At 43.2% G+C, this 25,424-nt stretch overlaps 1 protein-coding gene across 1 annotated transcript; it reads right to left on the bottom strand.

Moving 5' to 3' along the window:
- Positions 1–4,136: 4,136 nt before the first annotated feature.
- Positions 4,137–8,378, bottom strand: LOC307090963 (uncharacterized protein). The gene is made up of 4 exons (XM_079757771.1): positions 8,284–8,378; positions 5,279–5,370; positions 4,929–5,098; positions 4,137–4,278 (listed from the first exon to the last, which is right to left on the bottom strand). The coding sequence occupies exons 1-4, from the start codon at positions 8,331–8,333 to the stop codon at positions 4,207–4,209; spliced, it is 384 nt and encodes a 127-aa protein (XP_079613897.1). The 5' UTR covers positions 8,334–8,378; the 3' UTR covers positions 4,137–4,206.
- Positions 8,379–25,424: the final 17,046 nt, after the last annotated feature.

The raw sequence follows: 25,424 nt of genomic DNA on the forward strand, positions 1-25,424 counted from the left end.
CGCTGCCATCCAGGAGATCAGCCCAGTGCACACTGATTGGTCAACGAGCAACAGGTGTGCAGCCGCACCCAGCCCCAGAGTCCAATCAGACTCGGCCGGCTGAGGCTGCTGAAACCACCCTCCCCGCACACTCCCACAGGTCACATACACAATATCAATTTTGGCTAATAAATATAATTAAGGGCTAAAGGGAAGGTTGAGATTGAGGCGCACCAAGTATAAAACATGGCAGTGTGTGTTTCCCTGTTATTGGCACAAAGTTATTTCTGCCTTCAGTTTTCATCAATTCTCAGTGTCTGATCTGTTTCCTTAGCTGAAAGCACAGTTGGTGTTGCTATTTTGACGTGCCTAGGCAGGTCAGAACTGTAACATAAGCTTACACACACGTAGGCTATACACAGCACAAACATGCAAACTAATTTAAAGATGATGATGTAAAAGATTGTTCATACGTGTGAAACTTAGAAATAGCATATGAATGTGGAAACATTTTTTTTTCCATAAGGGCTGCAAGAATGAAAACTGTAGTAGGCTATGCCATGTGTAAAATAATAATAGTAACAACTAGAAAATGAATTTCCTGGAGAAAATGCGTTGAGTGCTGTAGTACAAAGCGAGGTTGAAAATATTTTATAATGAAGCCATATAGATTAAGACAAGAAACGTTAAATGGCTTAAGTCAAGGGAAGGGATTTGAACAGAGTTCAAAAGTCTAAATGGAGTAAACAATGTAAACATGCACACCATTTAAGAAAATGTAAATGGTTGGAAACAAATAAGTTGACAGCTGAATGAAAAGCGCAAAACATTGCTAAACATGCAGAAATATAAAAGGAATTGAACTGAAGAATCTGAAATAGCCGAAATTGTATGTACTCGCCTTATGCTCATTTTTCCCAGCCTAACGTCATTAAAAGTTATCCAATTGGGCGGGACAATCGTCCAATCTGGCAACGCTGCCTGAACGTCTTAAAAAGTAGGCCAATTGAGCGAAAAAAAACTGCCCAATCTGGCAAAACTGCCTGCACAACCTTGCGTTCTAACCTCAGCGTAAATCAATGAGACCAACTGAAAACAATATCTCACTGTCGGTACAGTAAGGGTAATCGGTACAGTTATTTATATATCATGTATAGATATAGAGAGAGAGATCTATAGTAATTTATTTATATACAGTATCTATATATATATATTTAAAAATACAATAAAATATATACATTAGTATATACTGTATATATCTCTCCCTTTATATATATAGAGAGAGATTCAATCAATATATAAATACATATGATATATGTATTGGTATTTGCTGCTCTATAGATACCCTGGCATCAAGCCTCTTCAAATCGCCGTATTTCATATTTTATGCCTTTATTGCTCATCGGTTGAAACACCTTGTTTGCTTTGTATTTAACCGATAAAGCCTACTCATTGATACGCTACATTTCTTCCTCCTTCCACCATCTCCTCCATTATCTACAACATGAAACGCTCACCCTCCACCAGCAGTCCACAGAGGACCAGCACCCAGGTGAGCACCACCCAGATGCTCCTACGAGAAGTAGAGGCCATCGCGGCCCGCAGCCTTTCTGAAGTTAGCCGTGGAGAAACGGTTCCTCATGAAAAAAAAAAGAGAGAGTAATCCCTTGTTTGAGCGCGTCCGGCGGGATCCCGACGAGCTCCGGTGTGGAATATGCATTTTCCTCCTGTGCCTCCTAGATATTTCGTGTAATAAGGAAAAGGGAGTATGCACCACACCCATAAAGTAATCAAACGAAATACCGGCCAAGTTGAGATTATATATTTGATGATGGTAACAGGTTAATAAAAGTCCTTCCTGAAAGGGGCAAAGGTTTTAGGAAAGGCCAGGGCAAGGCAACCAATCCTAAAGAGTAGGGATGCTATAATGATTAATCTGTGTTAAGAATAGAATTCAAAATTCAAAATCGTTTAACCGACAATGTATGTGTTATGTATCACTTCTTCAAAAATGGATTTGGTTTGCATTGGTCTTTAGTGATTGACCAATTATTCGTAATCATCGGTTAAGGAAAGCGCATGACTTTTGAAGGGATATTTATAATCACAAACATCTCTTAATAGGAACAACCATACAATACAGAATAAACTTTACTCTCACTTGCGGATCACACGAACATTCATAAGAAAAAGGTTTGACATGTATCAATAGTCTGGGCTAGATGGGGTCTGGGAGCCTGACACAACTGCAGCACCAGACGAGCTCTTTCTACGGCCCTGCCTCAAACCCCGGGGGAGATAGACGAAAGCGGCTTGGGCAGAAAGATTTTTTTAACAATATTTTATTTAATTGATTAACATACAGAGGACAGATAGCACAGATATTGTCAAACTATAACACAAGGGTAAATAAATGAATTAACATACATGGGTTGTATTTATATACACACAAGTTGTCAAAGGAGAGAGCAAGATAATAATGCATAAAAAAGTGAAAAGAAATGAGAAAAAGATGTCTATGATCTATTGGTGAAAACAAAGCATGGGCACCCTTTCTGTAGTAGGTCAACAATATCATCAGGAAGATAATCAATTAAGGGTTGCTAAATATAATAAAAGCCTCCTAATAAAAGCCTCAAGGCGTTCCATAGGAAAAAACGTAAATGTCTTTCGGTACCACGGTGTGACTGTGGGGGGTTTCTCCTCAATACGAGATAAGGTAGGGAGATTTATCCCCTCAAAAAAAGTTATTTTCAACATTGAAGTATTTTGACACTCACAGAGTATAGTTCCTGATTCCTTCATTATTTTACTTATCACTTTGGTTTCAAATTGTTGTGCGCCTGTGCTATCTCTGCCTAAGAGCCTAACCGCAAGAGCCTTTTTTTGGGGCCAGGTCTGCCCTCCATATCATCCATGCCATCTGTCAACTCTTAATTTTTTTTCTCTGCTATGATTAGTCTTGCCTCAGGCCCGACATCTGATATCCGTTGTTCCATCTCGATGATGCGTTTGGATAGATTTTCCAAAGTTGTGGATATTTTTTCCAGAGTGCCAGATATCTTCTTGTCTTTAATGTCGCTGAATTGATCTGTTACCTCGCGAGTCAGAGCTGTGGTGTCTGATAGCGTTTCGTCGCTTCTCTGTGGAGAGTTGGCTTGGATAGAAGTCGAATTCACTTGGCTGGCAGCCGTCTTTCGTGATTGAAGTTTCGACATTGTTCAAATCTCAAGTGGGACACCTCTCTTGTAGTCTTTGGTTTTTATACTGATCCAGTTATGAATGAACTGAAATGGGCGCATAAAATTGCAAAAAAAAAGAATGAATGTGTGGGAGCGGGAGCTCAGCGAATCGCGTCTCTTAGTCAGCCATCGTCACTTGACCCCCCAGAAAGAGCAGTATTGTTGATCCTCCATGTTGTACGTTGTTGGGTGAGGGAACAGTGTAGGGGCCAAAGAAGAACTCATTGTTTAATAAGTTATTTAAAAAAATAATGATTGGTAATGATGATTGTATTATTATTTACAGGGTTTATATTAGTCTAAAATGCATAATTTAGTGATATATACAAGATAAATACATTTCTACATTTGTATTAACATTTATATAAATATGACTTCTCTGTTTGGTATTAACTAATACTAATTATTAGGGTTGGACTTTAACTTTGCTGAGTTGGAGTCAGATACGGTGGGAAGCAACACACTACTTTGACCTTGTGTTTGATATTATGATTTTGCGTTTTCTAATTAAACATTTAAGAGAAAGTTATCCTGTCTCATCGCTAAAAAAAACTTACTCTGACAAGTGGTGCACTTATGGAAAAGAGGAGCGAAACAGAGTGGCCCTACAGGACGTTTGGTGGGTGTGTGGACTCGGCCCTGTCGGGGGGGGGGTGGAGGATGGCTGGGAGAAGCAGCTTCACCTGGCCCAGTGCTATTGGACTCTGGGGCGGAGACACTTTCTTGAATTTGGTCGAAGTTTATAATTGAAAATACATTCAATAACGTTGCTTTGAAAAAAACGTCATTAGGATTAGTTCTCAAAAAACAGATAACCTCTCACTTTCTCAATTCTTTATTACATTTCTAAAATAACATTATTACGTACATCATACATCATGTCTCCCTGGAGCCCTTCGTCTCCAGACTTTAGGACAGCAGAGCAGGACTTTGTTGAACTGGGCATTTGATAAATAAATTTCCTCGTCCTCAGGGGACCGGTACACTAATTCCAGCTGGCGGGCGGGTCCCGCGGCTGGTTCCCCCCCAACGTGATCTGGGGCCGACGGATCTGCATCTGGAGATAAAGGTTAAAGCAAAGGATATAATTATCCTGGGTATCGGCTTGTTTTCACAACAAATGGCCTTATTCACCTAGCGGCCATCTTGGTTCTAAGGGCTAGCTGTGTGGGGGGCTCCATATTGGTTCTAAAGGCTAGCTGTGTGGGGGTTCCATCTTGGTTCTAAAGGCTAGCTGGGTGGGGGGTTCCATCTTGGTTTTAAAGGCTAGCTGTGTGGGGGTTCCATCCTGGTTCTAAAGGCTAGCTGTGTTGGGGGTTCCATCTTGGATCTAAACGCTAGCTGTTTGGGGGGGGTTGTAAAGGCTAGCTGTGTGGGGGGTTCTAAAGGCTAGCTGTTTGGGGGGTTCTAAAGGCTAGCTGTGTGGGGGGTTCTAAAGGCTAGCTGTGTGGAGGGTTCTTAAGGCTAGCTGTATGGGGGGTTCTTAAGGCTAGCTGTTTGGGGGGTTCTAAAGGCTAGCTGTGTGGGGGGTTCTAAAGGCTAGCTGTGTGGAGGGTTCTTAAGGCTAGCGGTTTGGGGGGTTGTAAAGGCTAGCTGTGTGGGGGGTTGTAAAGGCTAGCTGTGTGGAGGGTTCTTAAGGCTAGCGGTTTGGGGGGTTGTAAATGCTAGCTGTGTGGGGGTTTCCCAAGTCTAACTGTGTGTCCTTACTGGCTGATTTATTGATAGCTGGTTCTGTGGTGATTCGGAGGCGCCGGTAGAGGATACTGCGTCCTGGTCGCCCCTGGTCGGAGCGGCAGTTCCCCGCGGCGGGGTCTGGATGAGGTAGTGGCCCTGGTGGTTGGTCGGGTCAGCGCTGAAGGAGGGGTTACTGTACATTCCTTGAAAACAGAGATACACTTCAGCATCAACTCTCAGTGAACCCTGTAAAAAGCTTACCTCAACTAACTTTATCCATAATAAACAAACACCTTTTATCTAGAACATGTTTCGGTAAAAATAAAGAAACAGACTTTAGATGGCGTACATGCTGGACTGGGCTACGTCTTCATAGTCATTACCTGAAGGTGCAGGGAGATGATCGCTAGATTTAGGCCAGACCACGTCTTCCTCCAGCAACTCGTTCACCAGCGACTCTCTGACGTCTCTCTTGCTGCAGAGAACGAGTAGGACAGACATGAAAGCTATTCTAATGGATCCACAAGAAAGAAGTTTGCATTTTTTAATGGTGCTGTAGGTAAGATCTGAGAGATAACTACGTGGGCGTGTGTGTGGATGATGGCTGGTTGAAGCAGCCTCACCTGGCCCAGTCGGAATGGACTCTGGAGCAGGTGAGGCCGGGTGAGGCTGCACACCACAGTAATCAGTATGCACCGGTTACACCAGCCATCACCACACAGGGAGAGATCTCCTGCATGGCAACTTGGAGCACCAGGCCATGTGTGGTGGACAGTAACGAAGTAATTCTTTATCGTACTTAAGTAACTTTATTCGTATCTGTACTTTACTTGAGAATCATTCTTTTGTGAGACTTTGTACTTTTATACAACTACATTTCGTAGGGGAAAATCATACATTTTACTCCACTCCATTCGAAAAACCTGTCGTTCCTTTCAACGTTCCTTTCCAAGACATGCATGTTGTGTGTGTGATTGTGCGCACGTGTGTGTCTGTCTGCGCTTGGCCCCTGCGCGCAAGGGTGTTTGTGTGTGTTTGTGTGTTTGTGCCTGCGCGTGCCCCCTGCGCACGTGGATTTCATTGTGCGCACGTGTCTGTCTGTCTGCGCTTGGTGTTCGCCATGTGTGTGTGTGTGTGTGTGTGTGTGTGTGTGTATCTGTGTGCAGCATGCCTGACCATAGACAATAAAGTGACAGAACACATCGTGATTCCTGCAGTTTGGGCGGGTTTCTAACAACTTTTGCTTCTGTCCTCGTATGTCTGTTTAGCCTTCAAATTTCACTGTCACGTTTGACGTTTATAGCCAACACATAATAATGGAAGAAGCGCCAGATATTGAAATTGAGACCCCATGGCCATATTTAAGCAAACTATTTGAAGTAGTGGAAAGGAAGAAGACTCGTTCATTTTTAAGTGCCTTCTCTGTCTGTTTAAGAAGCATATGATTTCCTCTTTCAAGAATTCGCCGTCCAATCAAACACATTGAGGTAATTATGATAATTTCAAATTATATCAGTACCAGATATCACAAATAGAAAACATTGTATTTGTATTTACACATTTGTATTTACCCTAACCCTGGTGTTGGTGAGGTTTCTTTTAACCTTAAATGGTTGTATAAAGGACATAGCAAGACATTGGAATTACATTACACCAAATTACTTTTACTTTTGATACTTAAAGCTTGGGTGGGTAATTTTTTTACTGTAATATTTGGCAAAACTGTCATAATAGCCAGTCAGCTATATGTAGGTGAAGTACTCTGAGAATATCTGCTCATCACTTTGCTCTCCCCTGCCTGTGTGCCGCCCCCAAAAATTGCCACCACTCATGTACACTTTGACCAATCAAAGCGAGGCTCTGATTCTCCGTTCTTATTGGCTGTGGGACTGTCCGTTCACCTTGGCAACGACGTTGGTGCGTCCCTGCGTGAGCGTTCACGAGCCTAGCAGTCTGACAGTTTTGCACTACTACGGCGACAACAAATGAATACCAATGTCTTCATCAACGGCCCCTAAATTTCCCATTCCCCGGATACCAACAACTAACACCGCTAAGACAGCGAAAAAAAGAGGAAAGACACTTGTTGAAAGGACAGCTACTAAAAGGGAGGCGGAGAGAGCTCGAAATAAAACCAGAGTAAACATTGGCGTGGCTTATGAGCGATGGAGAGAGTTACGTGACCTGAGAAACGTAAAATCGGACGCTGAGATGGCTACATTTCTTATAGACAGGTAAGGAATAGCGATATCTCTCCATGATATATTGTGAAGAATATGTAAAGTGTCGGCTGGTATGGTTTTTTAATAGGCAGAGCCACGATAACTATTACATTACGGTTCTGTAATGTAACCGTTTCAATACGGTTCCGTAGGATGTCTTGCATCGGCCCATGGTTCTTTTCCGGTCCGTTTTATATGTTAGTTATGGTCACACTAACCTGTCGGAATAACACAGAGATTGTGCTCACACGTCGCCTAGGCCTCAACTCAACTGTGGATAATGTCCGAGTCACGTTTGTGTAAAAGCTATTTTGACACAACTGCCAAGATAAGCACAGCGAGGGAAGTGTAGCATATGATATTCCATGTATTGTTATAACGTTGTTGCAATGGTGTTTCGTCTTCCTGTCAATGTAACTGAATTCACATGAACGCGCATAACTGACGTTCGGGGGGAGGAGCTACAGCAGGTAGCGCGTGGCAGGGAGGGACCAGAGAGAACACAACGGAATCTCAACGGCTGTTTTCTCCAAAATTACCCACCCTAGCTTTAAGTACATTTAAAGCCAAATACTTTTATAATTTTACTCAAGTCGACGTTTAAAGGTGGTACTTCCACTTTTACTTGAGTAATATTTTACACTAGGTATCTTAACTTTTGCTGAAGTACGTGGTCTGAGTACTTCCTCCACCTATCATTAAAGGGGACATATTATACCACCAGGTGTCAGTGTGATTGGCCTTACAAGCCGTATCAAAAATCTGCCTCATATGACATCCCTAGTGGGCGTGTCCCCATATGACATCACTAGTGGACACGCCCACTAGTGATGTCATATGGGGCAGATTGTTGATACGCTTGTAAGGCTAATCACACTCACACCTGGTGGTATAATATGTCCCCTTTGACTACAAACTTCTACAATAAACAGGCTTTCAACACCACCACCACCACCCTGCATCCGTTGTCTTGTTTCGCCCAATAAAAGTATGGCAGCCACCTAGTTGGTGTGAAGCATGCAAATTCACAACGAACGCGTGTCAACTTCAAACAGATGTTCTCACATTGCACTTCATGTAATTTCTAGAAAATTACACCAAAAACAAAAGCTCTTTAACTTTACCTACAGCTGATTTGATGGTAGGAGCGAAAAGCATCAGCCTACCGGTTCTGTCGTTGCTTGTTGAAGTAGAGGTACCCAGACAGAGCTCCCATGGTCAGTAGGAGAACTACGAGAGTAGTTGATAAACCAGCGTAGAAAGCAACCTTGTAGATTGGAGAACTGCAGTCATCACTGAGGTACCAGGTAGAATCAACATTTGCACATCTGGAAAGGAGGTTAGGATAAGCAACAAGTAAGGTGACAGCTTCTGCTTCTGGATAACTGCATGAGTCTTTTCAATGAGGATTAGAGGTAGGCTTTATAGACTCATACTCGTACTTTCATGCAGTATTTATTCACTAGTTTACTCATAGCCGGCATGTGGCTAACGAGATAGAGTGAGTTGGCTTGAAACCGGAAGGTTGCTAGTTCCATCCGTCCTAGCCGAGTGTCGAGGTGTCCCTGAAGCCCAACACACACTGCTGCCTAAGCGGCGTGTCAAAAAGAACGCCCCCATTATTCCAGACGTACTAGCCAACACCAGTGCCGCGCCGCCCCACTAGGCTTCACGCCACTGTTCTATTCCCTAGCGTCGCCGCCCCTGGAAAAGCGTTTTTTTAAAGCTGTTTTGTACATCTCGGCTTGATACAAGGTCCTGTACATATTGTACATATATTGTTGATGCACTAGATTAATAATTCCACAATGCAAAAACAATGAGCAATGAAAGTAAATAAAGTGTGTAAAGTTACTAAACCGTAAACAAAGTGCCCGACAGTACATACAGTAACTATGAATTATTGTGACTTTTATTGTAAGCACATACAAAGGATCATGGGCATCAGGGCAATATATGTAGTCATAAAACAACTGGTATGGCGTTTGGTAGCCTATACCGACTAAGTTTGTTGATCTGCTTCTTTCAAAACATATCACAACGGTGCTGCAGCGCTCCGCTTCCTATTGGTGCTAGGGGCGGCTTTTGACGTGCATGCCGTGCGCACCGCTGCGCTTCGGTGCCGGTGTGTGGCCGGCTTGAGCTGACCCTGACTGCAGCTCCTGACGAGCTGGCTGACGCCTTGCATAGCTGATACTGCTGTCGGTGTGTGAATGTGTGCATGAATGGTTGAACGTTTGGCAGTATTGTAAAGCGCTTTGAGTGGCCACTGGTTAGAAAAGCACTGCATAAGTACAGTCTGTTTACTCATCTGTCGCTACAGAAGTCTCAAATCTAAACTGGACCAAACAATCCGTAACATTTCCAACCATTTCCTTCTATAGATGATCTGAGCTCATGGAGTTCATTCGATGCCGGAAAAAAAGAGACTTGGCCGTCGACGACATACTATCTCTCTGTGCACAGGTCATTTTGTAAATCCCAACAACCAGTCGACCTACTCGCAGATGGGTCCGATGCCGCTGTACATGTTGCATACGCCCTTGTTGAAGCAGTTCTTTGGGTTGGTGTGATTCTTGTCACACATCGTCACACAACTCCACCCACTGGCATTCAGGGCTTCATAGAACTCAAGAACAGATGGGTCTGGGATGATGCCTGCACATATATCTGAGAGGGAGGGGGAGGGAGAGAAAGGGAGAGAGACAGAAAGAGAGACAGAGAGACAGATAGAGAAAGAGAGAGAGGGAGAGAGAGAGAGAAACACACAAAGACAAACACGTCATTAGTGTGACGGTGAAAAACGAATCCACCCCTTGTATGATTTGGTTGCGGGCAGGGTGGTGTATTGCAGGTGTTCAACTCCCAGGTGGGGAGTATCCCGCTAGACCCACTCTGGGTCGTATCCCGGTAGACACACCCTTCCTCTCGGCCTCAGTGAGGGACAGGGCTAGCTTACAACTGCTCATAAAAGGTAGAATATGCTGTGGGGGGACGTGCGACGTCTGGCCTGCAGGGGGAGTATGGACAGGTTGGGAGCGCACGGGATTGGCCGGGGGGATTGATCCTGGTGGTGAGTAGGTGTCTAAACTCAGGTCAATCAGGGAGGGTGTACTTATGTGCCTGCTTTCTGTTATAGTGAAAAAAGACCAAACCCAGGAGCGAACGGACCACGGAGGTCCGGAGCGAGTGACACTCACCGAGATCCACTGCGAGACGGCTCTAAATGGACCCTTTTGTTGCATCTTAAATATTTCTGTTACGTTTTGAAAGCAAATAAACCGATCTCCTGCGGAGAGAACGACAAACCCGCCTGCTCTCATTGCCCGAACCTGCTACATATGCTAAACAAAAAGTAAGCTCTTAAACCCAGTGTGTCATGTAGGCGTTAACCTCAAGGCTACAGGGGACAGGGATGTCCATCTCTGCAGAAGCACCAGATAGTGTTTGGGGAAAGGAGAGGAGGGAAGAGGAGAGCTCTCTCTACTCTGGAGAGCAGAGTATTTGTTTTGTTTAATTAGCATTAGAGCTAGCTTTAAATTGCACGTCTGGCATTTTGTACCTTTAATAAAATGCATGGACCCCCTTGTATCACACTTGGGATCAAACATCCACTTACTTTGGCCAAAATCTTCTGGTTTGCTAACAGTTGTCTGGTTGGAAATGTCAAATTTAAGACAATCTGTATCACCTGAAAGATAAGAATAATTGTATCATCAAAGGAATTCTGGGTATGTGCGTGTATTGATTGATCGCATAGATTGACATACTGAAGAGGCCATTTAATGTTCATATTGAATTTTACTTTTGATCTGAAAACATTGATTTGATATTCTGAACTCAGATGGCCGTTTGCGTTATGGATGTCGTCATGGGATCTTACCTTTTCTGCAGCTAGTAAGGTTAACAACCGCCTTCTCGATTTCATTAACAATATTTCCATATTGTGTCTCAAAGTCAGCATTATTTTGAAGCGACAGCACAATATCATGTGTTACATTCACTCTGGGAAAAAGTTAGCAGAAAGTATAGCTCTTTTAATTATTCTACATCCACCATATCATTCATTGTCATTTAAATGTAGTTTAAATCAACAAAATAATGTAACAAATCTGCTCAACCTTTGTTGACTTATGGACTCCTATGGAATATGGAAGATGTGTTTATTTCTTATTTTGTACTGTTGTGGAAAGTAGAATCGGTCACTTACCCATGGCTTCCTGACCTATATCTCCTAACAAAGGAAACTGCAGGACTAAGAAAGATAAATACTTTGAGTTAGTGTCACACATTTTAACACGCAGAGTATCGCTCATTTGAAGGTGCTGGGAGGTAAGATTTGGGAGTTGTTAAGAGAATGAGCAGAAGGTCAGAAGCCAGCAAGATTTCAAACGAAACCATGAAAAAGCCATTGAGAAGTGTTGCATTTCAGCTACCTGTGATAGACAGGCGAGATGGACTCCGAAATGAGCCATATGTGGTCTAAAATCTAAGTTGGTCAACCCGGAATGGATCTTCTGACAGCGCATGTAAGTCAGTAAAAGGTAAAGGATGGCTAAGCCATTTCTAACAAATGACACCCAATCAACACCTAAATCTTACCTCCAGCCCTTTTAACAATCGTCTACACAAATGAGTACCCTACCTCACTTTTATAACAATCACACCTTCGAAGTCCTCTATGTTCGATTTTCTATAGTATGAAGTCATCTGTATGATACAAAACAAATGATTAACAATAGAAACATAATACATGATCCTTTCTCTTTGTTGAATCCTAAACACTGGCCAACAAGAAAGACAACGCCATGCTTATTTCCTTGCAAAAGGAGGCCCTATTTAGACTAAAATCTTGATTAAACTTTGAAATTTTGGAGCGGTATTCAGGACCTGATAAGTAGCACTACAGTTACGTTAGTACAGATCACCTCTGGATATAACGTACACGACGGCCGTGGCAAAAGTACATCTAAATTAAATCAAATCTACTACTAAATCTTATCTAATCTGTTCACACAACTGTTACACAGCTGGGTGCCATGGCGGAGATGACGGGGACTGATCCTGCTCAATACTTACAATACACCACATACCTAGGCATACCCTAGATACGTAGGTTAGGTCCCTATATAACAAGGGAAGGCCTACCCTAAACACGGCTGCAGTTCAGATAATTAGAAAGCTAGGCTACTGGCATAAAGTCCAATAATAATTATGCAAACAAATACCTAAATGCCAATTAGATACGCAGGGTTAGTTAATTGCTAGAAGAATCCTACCTGTTGTTTTATCCTAGATAATTATACCAATTTCTGTCATAGTTCCGTAAATATTCACAATGCAAAAAGTTTTTTTCTTACCTGTTGTGTAAATATCTGAACAAAGTCTTTGAATTCTGGTGATTTGTTATCGTTATATTGTGGTTTATAATCCTCGTTCACCACCACCTCAACAACAACTGTTGTGTTAACCACTTCTGTAGGAGTAAACATTTTGGCAAAGATTACATATGAGACTTTTAGTAAATTGTGTAGAATTCTCTCGAAAATGCTCATGAAAGGAAAATATACCTGGTTTAACATAATCTGAGAAATGCTCGCAAAGGTCTCCGCGGAATCCTGTTAGACAGATGCATTTTTTTGTACCATTGCGATGTCCTCCATTCTGGCAATCTGGTTGCTTAGTTGTTGGAACCGCAGATTGAGTTGTCACTGGGACAGTAATTACTGGTCGAGCTGTTGAAGCCGGAACCGTAGATGCAGTAGTCACTGGTCGAGCTGTTGAAGTTGGCAGCGTACTTTGAGTAATAAATGGTTCAGTTGTTAAAGCTGGCAGAGAAGATTGAGCAGTCACTGTTATTGATGCTGAAGTTTGAACATTAGATGGAGTAGTCACAGTTATAGCTGCTGAAGTTTGAACAGTAGATTGAGTAGTCAATGTTTCAGTTGTTGAGGTTTGAAGCGTAGTTTGTGGAGTCAGTGGGTCAGAAGTAACTGTTCCATTAGTTGAAGTCAGAACTGTGGATGCAGAAGTCAATGGTCCATCTGTTGAAGTCAGAACTGTGGATGCAGAAGTCAATGGATCTGCTGTTGAAGTTTGAACAGTAGTTTGAGAAGTCAGTGGGTCAGATGTCAATGGTCCATCTGTTGAAGGAAGAAGTGTAGATGCAGAGGTCAATGGTCCATTTGTTGAAGTCAGAACTGTCGTTGTAGAAGTCAATGGTCCATCTGTTGAAATGGGAATTGTTGATGCAGAAGTCATTGGTCCATCTGTGGGAGTCAGAACTGTGGATGCAGAAGTCAATGGTTGATCTGTTGAAATCAGAACTGTGGATGCAGAAGTCGATGGTACTGCTGTTGAAGTTAAAAGTGTGACGTCAGAAGTCGATGGCTCTGATGTTGAAGTTTGAACAGTAGTTTGAGAAATAAGTGCGTCAGAAGTCACTGCTCCATCTGCTGAGGTAAGAACTGTGGATGCAGAAGTCAATGGTCCATCTGTTGAAGTCAGAACTGTGGATGCAGAGGTCAATGGTCCATCTGTAGAAGTCAGAACAGTGGATGCAGAAGTCGATGGCTCTGCTGTTGAAGTCAGAACTGTGGATGCAGAAGTCAATTGCTCTGATGTTGAAGTTTGAACAGTAGTTTGAGAAGTCAGTGGGTCAGAAGTCACTATTCCATCTGTTGAAGTCAGAACTGTGGAAGCAGAATTAAATGGCTGATCTGTTGAAGTCAGAACTGTGGATGCAGAGTTCAATGGTCCATCTGTTGAAATCGGAACTGTTGATGCAGAAGTTGATGGCTCTGATGTTGATATTTGAACAGTAGTTGGAGAAGTCAGTGTTTTATCTGTTGAAGCCAGAACTGTGGATGCAGAAGTCGATGGCTCTGCTGTTGAAGTCAGAAATGTGGATGCAGAAGTCAATGGTCCATCTGTTGAAGTCACAACTGTGGATGCAGAAGTCGATGGCTCTGCTGTTGAAGTTTGAACCGTAGTTTGAGAAGTCAGTGGGTCCGAAGTCAATGTTCCATCTGTTGAAGTCAGAACTGTGGATGCAGAAGTCAATTGTCCATTTGTTGAAGTCAGAACTGTGGATGCAGAACTCAATGGTCCATTTGTTGAAGTCAGAACTGTCGTTGGAGACGTCAATGGTCCATCTGTTGAAATGGGAACAGTTGATGCAGAAGTCAATGGTCCATCTGTGGAAGTCAGAACTGTGGATGCAGAAGTCACTTTTTCTGCTGTTGAAGTCAAAACTGTGACATCAGAAGTCAATGGCTCTGCTGTTGAAGTTTGAACCACAGTTTGAGAAGTCAGTGGGTCCGAAGTCAATGTTCCATCTGTTGAAGTCAGAACTGTGGATGCAGAAGTCAATTGTCCATTCGTTGAAGTCAGAACTGTGGATGTAGAAGTCAATTGTCCATTCGTTGAAGTCATATCTGTGGATGCAGAAGTCACTGTTCCATCCGTTGACGTCAGAAGTGTGGATGCAGAAGTCGATGGATCTGCTGTTGAAGTTTGAACAGTAGTTTGAGAAGTCAGTGGGTCAAATGTAAACGGTCCATCTGTTGGAGTCAGAACTGTGGATGTAGAGGTCAATGGTCCATCTGTTGAAGTGAGAACTGTGAATGCAGAGGTTAATGGTCCATTTGTTGAAGTCAGAACTGTCGTTGGAGAAGTCAATGGTCCATCTGTTGAAATGGGGACAGTTGATGCAGAAGTCAATGGTCCATCTGTGGAAGTCAGAACTGTGGATGCAGAAGACAATGGTTCTGCTGTTGAAGTCAAAAGTGTGACATCAGAAGTCGAGGGCTCTGATGTTGAAGTTTGAACAGTAGTTTGAGAAGTCAGTGTATCAGAAGTCACTATTCCATCTGTTGAAGTCAGAACTGTGGATGCAGAAGTCGATGGATCTGCTGTTGAAGTTTCAAAAGTGGATGCAGAAGTCGATGGCTCTGCTGTTGAAGTTTGAACAGTAGTTAGAGAAGTCATTGGGTCAGAAGTCACTATTGCATCTGTTGAAGTCAAAACTGTGGATGCAGAAGTCGATGACTCTGCTGTTGAAGTCAAAACTGTGACGTCAGGAGTCGATGGCTCTGATGTTGAAGTTTGAACAGTAGTTTGAGAAGTCAGTGTGTCAGAAGTCACTATTCCATCTGTTGAAGTCAGAATTGTGGATGCAGAAGTCACTGTTCCATCTGTTGAAGTCACAACTGTTGATGCAGAAGTCAATGGTCCATCTGTTGAAGTCAGAACTGTGGATGCAGAAGTCGATGGCTCTGCTGTTGAAGTCAAAACTGTGACATCAGAAGTCGATGGCTCTGATGTTGAAGTTTGAACAGTGGTTTGAGAAGTCAGTGTGTCAGAAGTCACTATTTCATGTGTTGAAGTTAGAACTGTGGATGCAGAAGTCAATTGTCCATTAGTTGAAGTCATAACTGTGGATGCAGAAGTCAATGTTCCATCCGTTGAAGTCAGAAGTGTGGATGGAGAAGTCGATGGATCTGCTGTTGACGTTTGAACAGTGGATGCAGAAGTCGATGGCTCTGCTGTTGAAGTCAAAACTGTTGATGCAGAAGTCAATGGTCCATCTGTTGAAGTCAGAACTGTGGATGCAGAAGTCGATGGCTCTGCTGTTGAAGTTTGAACCGCAGTTTGAGAAGTCAGTGGGTCCGAAGTCAATGTTCCATCTGTTGAAGTCAGAACTGTGGATGCAGAAGTATATTGTCCATTCGTTGAAGTCAGAACTGTGGATGTAGAAGTCAATTGTCCATTCGTTGAAGTCATATCTGTGGATGCAGAAGTCACTGTTCCATCCGTTGAAGTCAGAAGTGTGGATGCAGAAGTATATTGTCCATTCGTTGAAGTCAGAACTGTGGATGTAGAAGTCAATTGTCCATTCGTTGAAGTCATATCTGTGGATGCAGAAGTCACTGTTCCATCCGTTGAAGTCAGAAGTGTGGATGCAGAAGTCGATGGATCTGCTGTTGAAGTTTGAACAGTAGTTTGAGAAGTCATTGGGTCAAATGTAAACGGTCCATCTGTTGAAGTCAGAACTGTGGATGTAGAGGTCAATGGTCCATCTGTTGAAGTGAGAACTGTGAATGCAGAGGTCAATGGTCCATTTGTTGAAATCAGAACTGTCGTTGGAGAAGTCAATGGTCCATCTGTTGAAATGGGGACAGTTGAAGCAGAAGTCAATGGTCCATCTGTGGAAGTCAGAACTGTGGATGCAGAAGACAATGGTTCTGCTGTTGAAGTCAAAAGTGTGACATCGGAAGTCGAGGGCTCTGATGTTGAAGTTTGAACAGTAGTTTGAGAACTCAGTGTATCAGAAGTCACTATTCCATCTGTTGAAGTCAGAACTGTGGATGCAGAAGTCGATGGATCTGCTGTTGAAGTTTCAACAGTGGATGCAGAAGTCGATGGCTCTGCTGTTGAAGTTTGAACAGTAGTTTGAGAAGTCAGTGTGTCAGAAGTCACTATTCCATCTGTTGAAGTCAGAATTGTGGATGCAGAAGTCACTGTTCCATCTGTTGAAGTCACAACTGTTGATGCAGAAGTCAATGGTCCATCTGTTGAAGTCAGAACTGTGGATGCAGAAGTCGATGGCTCTGCTGTTGAAGTCAAAACTGTGACATCAGAAGTCGATGGCTCTGATGTTGAAGTTTGAACAGTTGTTTGAGAAGTCAGTGTGTCAGAAGTCACTATTCCATGTGTTGAAGTTAGAACTGTGGATGCAGAAGTCAATTGTCCATTCGTTGAAGTCATATCTGTGGATGCAGAAGTCACTGTTCCATCCGTTGAAGTCAGAAGTGTGGATGCAGAAGTCGATGGATCTGCTGTTGAAGTTTGAACAGTAGTTTGAGAAGTCATTGGGTCAAATGTAAACGGTCCATCTGTTGAAGTCAGAACTGTGGATGTAGAGGTCAATGGTCCATCTGTTGAAGTGAGAACTGTGAATGCAGAGGTCAATGGTCCATTTGTTGAAGTCAGAACTGTCGTTGGAGAAGTCAATGGTCCATCTGTTGAAATGGGGACAGTTGAAGCAGAAGTCAATGGTCCATCTGTGGAAGTCAGAACTGTGGATGCAGAAGACAATGGTTCTGCTGTTGAAGTCAAAAGTGTGACATCGGAAGTCGAGGGCTCTGATGTTGAAGTTTGAACAGTAGTTTGAGAACTCAGTGTATCAGAAGTCACTATTCCATCTGTTGAAGTCAGAACTGTGGATGCAGAAGTCGATGGATCTGCTGTTGAAGTTTCAACAGTGGATGCAGAAGTCGATGGCTCTGCTGTTGAAGTTTGAACAGTAGTTTGAGAAGTCAGTGTGTCAGAAGTCACTATTCCATCTGTTGAAGTCAGAATTGTGGATGCAGAAGTCACTGTTCCATCTGTTGAAGTCACAACTGTTGATGCAGAAGTCAATGGTCCATCTGTTGAAGTCAGAACTGTGGATGCAGAAGTCGATGGCTCTGCTGTTGAAGTCAAAACTGTGACATCAGAAGTCGATGGCTCTGATGTTGAAGTTTGAACAGTTGTTTGAGAAGTCAGTGTGTCAGAAGTCACTATTCCATGTGTTGAAGTTAGAACTGTGGATGCAGAAGTCAATTGTTCATTCGTTGAGGTCATAGCTGTGGATGCAGAAGTCAATGTTCCATCCGTTGAAGTCAGAAGTGTGGATGCAGAAGTCGATGGATCTGCTGTTGACGTTTGAACAGTGGATGCAGAAGTCGATGGCTCTGCTGTTGAAGTCAGAACTGTGGATGCAGAAGTCAATTGCTCTGATGTTGAAGTTTGAACAGTAGTTAGAGAAGTCATTGGGTCAGAAGTCACTATTCCATCTGTTGAAGTCAGAACTGTGGATGCAGAAGTCACTGTTCCATCTGTTGAAGTCACAACTGTTGATGCAGAAGTCAATGGTCCATTTGTTGAAGTCAGAACTGTGGATGCAGAAGTCGATGGCTCTGCTGTTGAAGTTTGAACCGCAGTTTGAGAAGTCAGTGGGTCCGAAGTAAATGTTCCATCTGTTGAAGTCAGAACTGTGGATGCAGAAGTCAATTGTCCATTCGTTGAAGTCAGAACTGTGGATGTAGAAGTCAATTGTCCATTCGTTGAAGGCATATCTGTGGATGCAGAAGTCACTGTTCCATCCGTTGAAGTCAGAAGTGTGGATGCAGAAGTCGATGGATCTGCTGTTGACGTTTGAACAGTGGATGCAGAAGTCGATGGCTCTGCTGTTGAAGTCAGAACTGTGGATGCAGAAGTCAATTGCTCTGATGTTGAAGTTTGAACAGTAGTTTGAGAAGTCAGTGGGTCCGACGTAAATGTTCCATCTGTTGAAGTCAGAACTGTGGATGCAGAAGTCAATTGTCCATTCGTTGAAGTCAGAACTGTGGATGTAGAAGTCAATTGTCCATTCGTTGAAGTCATATCTGTGGATGCAGAAGTCACAGTTCCATCCGTTGAAGTCAGAAGTGTGGATGCAGGAGTCAATTGTCCATTCGTTGAAGTCATAACTGTGGATGCAGAAGTCAATGTTCCATCCGTTGAAGTCAGAAGTGTGGATGCAGAAGTCGATGGATCTGCTGTTGACGTTTGAACAGTAGATGCAGAAGTCGATGGCTCTGCTGTTGAAGTCAGAACTGTGGATGCAGAAGTCAATTGCTCTGATGTTGAAGTTTGAACAGTAGTTAGAGAAGTCATTGGGTCTGAAGTCACTATTCCATCCGTTGAAGTCAGAACTGTGGATGCAGAAGTCACTGTTCCATCTGTTGAAGTCACAACTGTTGATGCAGAAGTCAATGGTCCATCTGTTGAAGTCAGAACTGTGGATGCAGAAGTCGATGGCTCTGCTGTTGAAGTTTGAACCGCAGTTTGAGAAGTCAGTGGGTCCGAAGTCAATGTTCCATCTGTTGAAGTCAGAACTGTGGATGCAGAAGTCAATTGTCCATTCGTTGAAGTCAGAACTGTGGATGTAGAAGTCAATTGTCCATTCGTTGAAGTCATATCTGTGGATGCAGAAGTCACTGTTCCATCCGTTGAAGTCAGAAGTGTGGATGCAGAAGTCGATGGATCTGCTGTTGAAGTTTGAACAGTACTTTGAGAAGTCAGTGGGTCAAATGTAAACGGTCCATCTGTTGAAGTCAGAACTGTGGATGTAGAGGTCAATGGTCCATCTGTTGAAGTGAGAACTGTCGTTGGAGAAGTCAATGGTCCATCTGTTGAAATGGGGACAGTTGATGCAGAAGTCAATGGTCCACCTGTGGAAGTCAGAACTGTGGATGCAGAAGCCAATGGTTCTGCTGTTGAAGTCAAAAGTGTGACATCAGAAGTCAAGGGCTCTGATGTTGAAGTTTGAACAGTAGTTTGAGAAGTCAGTGTATCAGAAGTCACTATTCCATCTGTTGAAGTCAGAACTGTGGATGCAGAAGTCGATGGATCTGCTGTTGAAGTTTCAACAGTGGATGCAGAAGTCGATGGCTCTGCTGTTGAAGTTTCAACAGTAGTTTGAGAAGTCAGTGTGTCAGAAGTCACTATTCCATCTGTTGAAGTCAAAACTGTGGATGCAGAAGTCGATGACTCTGCTGTTGAAGTCAAAACTGTGACGTCAGGAGTCGATGGCTCTGATGTTGAAGTTTGAACAGTAGTTTGAGAAGTCAGTGTGTCAGAAGTCACTATTCCATCTGTTGAAGTCAGAATTGTGGATGCAGAAGTCACTGTTCCATCTGTTGAAGTCACAACTGTTGATGCAGAAGTCAATGGTCCATCTGTTGAAGTCAGAACTGTGGATGCAGAAGTCGATGGCTCTGCTGTTGAAGTCAAAACTGTGACATCAGAAGTCGATGGCTCTGATGTTGAAGTTTGAACAGTGGTTTGAGAAGTCAGTGTGTCAGAAGTCACTATTTCATGTGTTGAAGTTAGAACTGTGGATGCAGAAGTCAATTGTCCATTAGTTGAAGTCATAACTGTGGATGCAGAAGTCAATGTTCCATCCGTTGAAGTCAGAAGTGTGGATGGAGAAGTCGATGGATCTGCTGTTGACGTTTGAACAGTGGATGCAGAAGTCGATGGCTCTGCTGTTGAAGTCAAAACTGTTGATGCAGAAGTCAATGGTCCATCTGTTGAAGTCAGAACTGTGGATGCAGAAGTCGATGGCTCTGCTGTTGAAGTTTGAACCGCAGTTTGAGAAGTCAGTGGGTCCGAAGTCAATGTTCCATCTGTTGAAGTCAGAACTGTGGATGCAGAAGTATATTGTCCATTCGTTGAAGTCAGAACTGTGGATGTAGAAGTCAATTGTCCATTCGTTGAAGTCATATCTGTGGATGCAGAAGTCACTGTTCCATCCGTTGAAGTCAGAAGTGTGGATGCAGAAGTCGATGGATCTGCTGTTGAAGTTTGAACAGTAGTTTGAGAAGTCATTGGGTCAAATGTAAACGGTCCATCTGTTGAAGTCAGAACTGTGGATGTAGAGGTCAATGGTCCATCTGTTGAAGTGAGAACTGTGAATGCAGAGGTCAATGGTCCATTTGTTGAAGTCAGAACTGTCGTTGGAGAAGTCAATGGTCCATCTGTTGAAATGGGGACAGTTGAAGCAGAAGTCAATGGTCCATCTGTGGAAGTCAGAACTGTGGATGCAGAAGACAATGGTTCTGCTGTTGAAGTCAAAAGTGTGACATCGGAAGTCGAGGGCTCTGATGTTGAAGTTTGAACAGTAGTTTGAGAACTCAGTGTATCAGAAGTCACTATTCCATCTGTTGAAGTCAGAACTGTGGATGCAGAAGTCGATGGATCTGCTGTTGAAGTTTCAACAGTGGATGCAGAAGTCGATGGCTCTGCTGTTGAAGTTTGAACAGTAGTTTGAGAAGTCAGTGTGTCAGAAGTCACTATTCCATCTGTTGAAGTCAGAATTGTGGATGCAGAAGTCACTGTTCCATCTGTTGAAGTCACAACTGTTGATGCAGAAGTCAATGGTCCATCTGTTGAAGTCAGAACTGTGGATGCAGAAGTCGATGGCTCTGCTGTTGAAGTCAAAACTGTGACATCAGAAGTCGATGGCTCTGATGTTGAAGTTTGAACAGTTGTTTGAGAAGTCAGTGTGTCAGAAGTCACTATTCCATGTGTTGAAGTTAGAACTGTGGATGCAGAAGTCAATTGTTCATTCGTTGAAGTCATAGCTGTGGATGCAGAAGTCAATGTTCCATCCGTTGAAGTCAGAAGTGTGGATGCAGAAGTCGATGGATCTGCTGTTGACGTTTGAACAGTGGATGCAGAAGTCGATGGCTCTGCTGTTGAAGTCAGAACTGTGGATGCAGAAGTCAATTGCTCTGATGTTGAAGTTTGAACAGTAGTTAGAGAAGTCATTGGGTCAGAAGTCACTATTCCATCTGTTGAAGTCAGAACTGTGGATGCAGAAGTCACTGTTCCATCTGTTGAAGTCACAACTGTTGATGCAGAAGTCAATGGTCCATTTGTTGAAGTCAGAACTGTGGATGCAGAAGTCGATGGCTCTGCTGTTGAAGTTTGAACCGCAGTTTGAGAAGTCAGTGGGTCCGAAGTAAATGTTCCATCTGTTGAAGTCAGAACTGTGGATGCAGAAGTCAATTGTCCATTCGTTGAAGTCAGAACTGTGGATGTAGAAGTCAATTGTCCATTCGTTGAAGGCATATCTGTGGATGCAGAAGTCACTGTTCCATCCGTTGAAGTCAGAAGTGTGGATGCAGAAGTCGATGGATCTGCTGTTGACGTTTGAACAGTGGATGCAGAAGTCGATGGCTCTGCTGTTGAAGTCAGAACTGTGGATGCAGAAGTCAATTGCTCTGATGTTGAAGTTTGAACAGTAGTTTGAGAAGTCAGTGGGTCCGACGTAAATGTTCCATCTGTTGAAGTCAGAACTGTGGATGCAGAAGTCAATTGTCCATTCGTTGAAGTCAGAACTGTGGATGTAGAAGTCAATTGTCCATTCGTTGAAGTCATATCTGTGGATGCAGAAGTCACAGTTCCATCCGTTGAAGTCAGAAGTGTGGATGCAGGAGTCAATTGTCCATTCGTTGAAGTCATAACTGTGGATGCAGAAGTCAATGTTCCATCCGTTGAAGTCAGAAGTGTGGATGCAGAAGTCGATGGATCTGCTGTTGACGTTTGAACAGTAGATGCAGAAGTCGATGGCTCTGCTGTTGAAGTCAGAACTGTGGATGCAGAAGTCAATTGCTCTGATGTTGAAGTTTGAACAGTAGTTAGAGAAGTCATTGGGTCTGAAGTCACTATTCCATCCGTTGAAGTCAGAACTGTGGATGCAGAAGTCACTGTTCCATCTGTTGAAGTCACAACTGTTGATGCAGAAGTCAATGGTCCATCTGTTGAAGTCAGAACTGTGGATGCAGAAGTCGATGGCTCTGCTGTTGAAGTTTGAACCGCAGTTTGAGAAGTCAGTGGGTCCGAAGTCAATGTTCCATCTGTTGAAGTCAGAACTGTGGATGCAGAAGTCAATTGTCCATTCGTTGAAGTCAGAACTGTGGATGTAGAAGTCAATTGTCCATTCGTTGAAGTCATATCTGTGGATGCAGAAGTCACTGTTCCATCCGTTGAAGTCAGAAGTGTGGATGCAGAAGTCGATGGATCTGCTGTTGAAGTTTGAACAGTACTTTGAGAAGTCAGTGGGTCAAATGTAAACGGTCCATCTGTTGAAGTCAGAACTGTGGATGTAGAGGTCAATGGTCCATCTGTTGAAGTGAGAACTGTCGTTGGAGAAGTCAATGGTCCATCTGTTGAAATGGGGACAGTTGATGCAGAAGTCAATGGTCCACCTGTGGAAGTCAGAACTGTGGATGCAGAAGCCAATGGTTCTGCTGTTGAAGTCAAAAGTGTGACATCAGAAGTCAAGGGCTCTGATGTTGAAGTTTGAACAGTAGTTTGAGAAGTCAGTGTATCAGAAGTCACTATTCCATCTGTTGAAGTCAGAACTGTGGATGCAGAAGTCGATGGATCTGCTGTTGAAGTTTCAACAGTGGATGCAGAAGTCGATGGCTCTGCTGTTGAAGTTTCAACAGTAGTTTGAGAAGTCAGTGTGTCAGAAGTCACTATTCCATCTGTTGAAGTCAAAACTGTGGATGCAGAAGTCGATGACTCTGCTGTTGAAGTCAAAACTGTGACGTCAGGAGTCGATGGCTCTGATGTTGAAGTTTGAACAGTAGTTTGAGAAGTCAGTGTGTCAGAAGTCACTATTCCATCTGTTGTAGTCAGAATTGTGGATGCAGAAGTCACTGTTCCATCTGTTGAAGTCACAACTGTTGATGCAGAAGTCAATGGTCCATCTGTTGAAGTCAGAACTGTGGATGCAGAAGTCGATGGCTCTGCTGTTGAAGTCAAAACTGTGACATCAGAAGTCGATGGCTCTGATGTTGAAGTTTGAACAGTGGTTTGAGAAGTCAGTGTGTCAGAAGTCACTATTCCATGTGTTGAAGTTAGAACTGTGGATGCAGAAGTCAATTGTCCATTCGTTGAAGTCATAACTGTGGATGCAGAAGTCAATGTTCCATCCGTTGAAGTCAGAAGTGTAGATGCAGAAGTCGATGGCTCTGCTGTTGAAGTCAGAACTGTGGATGCAGAAGTCAATTGCTCTGATGTTGAAGTTTGAACAGTAGTTAGAGAAGTCATTGGGTCAGAAGTCACTATTCCATCTGTTGAAGTCAGAACTATGGATGCAGAAGTCGATGGCTCTGCTGTTGAAGTTTGAACCGCAGTTTGAGAAGTCAGTGGGTCCGAAGTCAATGTTCCATCTGTTGAAGTCAGAACTGTGGATGCAGAAGTCAATTGTCCATTTGTTGAAGTCAGAACTGTGGATGTAGAAGTCAATTGTGCATTCGTTGAAGTCATATCTGTGGATGCAGAAGTCACTGTTCCATCCGTTGAAGTCAGAAGTGTGGATGCAGAAGTCGATGGATCTGCTGTTGAAATTTGAACAGTGGATGGAGAAGTCGATGGCTCTGCTGTTGAAGTCAGAACTGTGGATGCAGAAGTCAATTGCTCTGATGTTGAAGTTTGAACAGTAGTTAGAGAAGTCATTGGGTCAGAAGTCACTATTCCATCTGTTGAAGTCAGAACTGTGGATGCAGAAGTCACTGTTCCATCTGTTGAAGTCACAACTGTTGATGCAGAAGTCAATGGTCCATCTGTTGAAGTCAGAACTGTGGATGCAGAAGTCGATGGCTCTGCTGTTGAAGTTTGAACCGCAGTTTGAGAAGTCAGTGGGTCCGAAGTAAATGTTCCATCTGTAGAAGTCAGAACTGTGGATGCAGAAGTCAATTGTCCATTCGTTGAAGTCAGAACTGTGGATGTAGAAGTCAATTGTCCATTCGTTGAAGTCATATCTGTGGATGCAGAAGTCACAGTTCCATCCGTTGAAGTCAGAAGTGTGGATGCAGGAGTCAATTGTCCATTCGTTGAAGTCATAACTGTGGATGCAGAAGTCAATGTTCCATCCGTTGAAGTCAGAAGTATGGATGCAGAAGTCGATGGATCTGCTGTTGACGTTTGAACAGTAGATGCAGAAGTCGATGGCTCTGCTGTTGAAGTCAGAACTGTGGATGCAGAAGTCAATTGCTCTGATGTTGAAGTTTGAACAGTAGTTAGAGAAGTCATTGGGTCAGAAGTCACTATTCCATCCGTTGAAGTCAGAACTGTGGATGCAGAAGTCACTGTTCCATCTGTTGAAGTCACAACTGTTAATGCAGAAGTCAATGGTCCATCTGTTGAAGTCAGAACTGTGGATGCAGAAGTCGATGGCTCTGCTGTTGAAGTTTGAACCTCAGTTTGAGAAGTCAGTGGGTCCGAAGTCAATGTTCCATCTGTTGAAGTCAGAACTGTGGATGCAGAAGTCAATTGTCCATTCGTTGAAGTCAGAACTGTGGATGTAGAAGTCAATTGTCCATTCGTTGAAGTCATATCTGTGGATGCAGAAGTCACTGTTCCATCCGTTGAAGTCAGAACTGTGGATGCAGAAGTCGATGGATCTGCTGTTGAAGTTTGAACAGTACTTTGAGAAGTCAGTGGGTCAAATGTAAACGGTCCATCTGTTGAAGTCAGAACTGTGGATGTAGAGGTCAATGGTCCATCTGTGGAAGTCAGAACTGTGGATGCAGAAGCCAATGGTTCCGCTGTTGAAGTCAAAATTGTGACATCAGAAGTCAAGGGCTCTGATGTTGAAGTTTGAACAGTAGTTTGAGAAGTCAGTGTATCAGAAGTCACTATTCCATCTGTTGAAGTCAGAACTGTGGATGCAGAAGTCGATGGATCTGCTGTTGAAGTTTCAACA

The sequence above is a fragment of the Pollachius pollachius genome (genome assembly GCF_949987615.1).
Source record: "Pollachius pollachius genome assembly, chromosome: 20".
Lineage (NCBI taxonomy): Eukaryota > Metazoa > Chordata > Actinopteri > Gadiformes > Gadidae > Pollachius > Pollachius pollachius.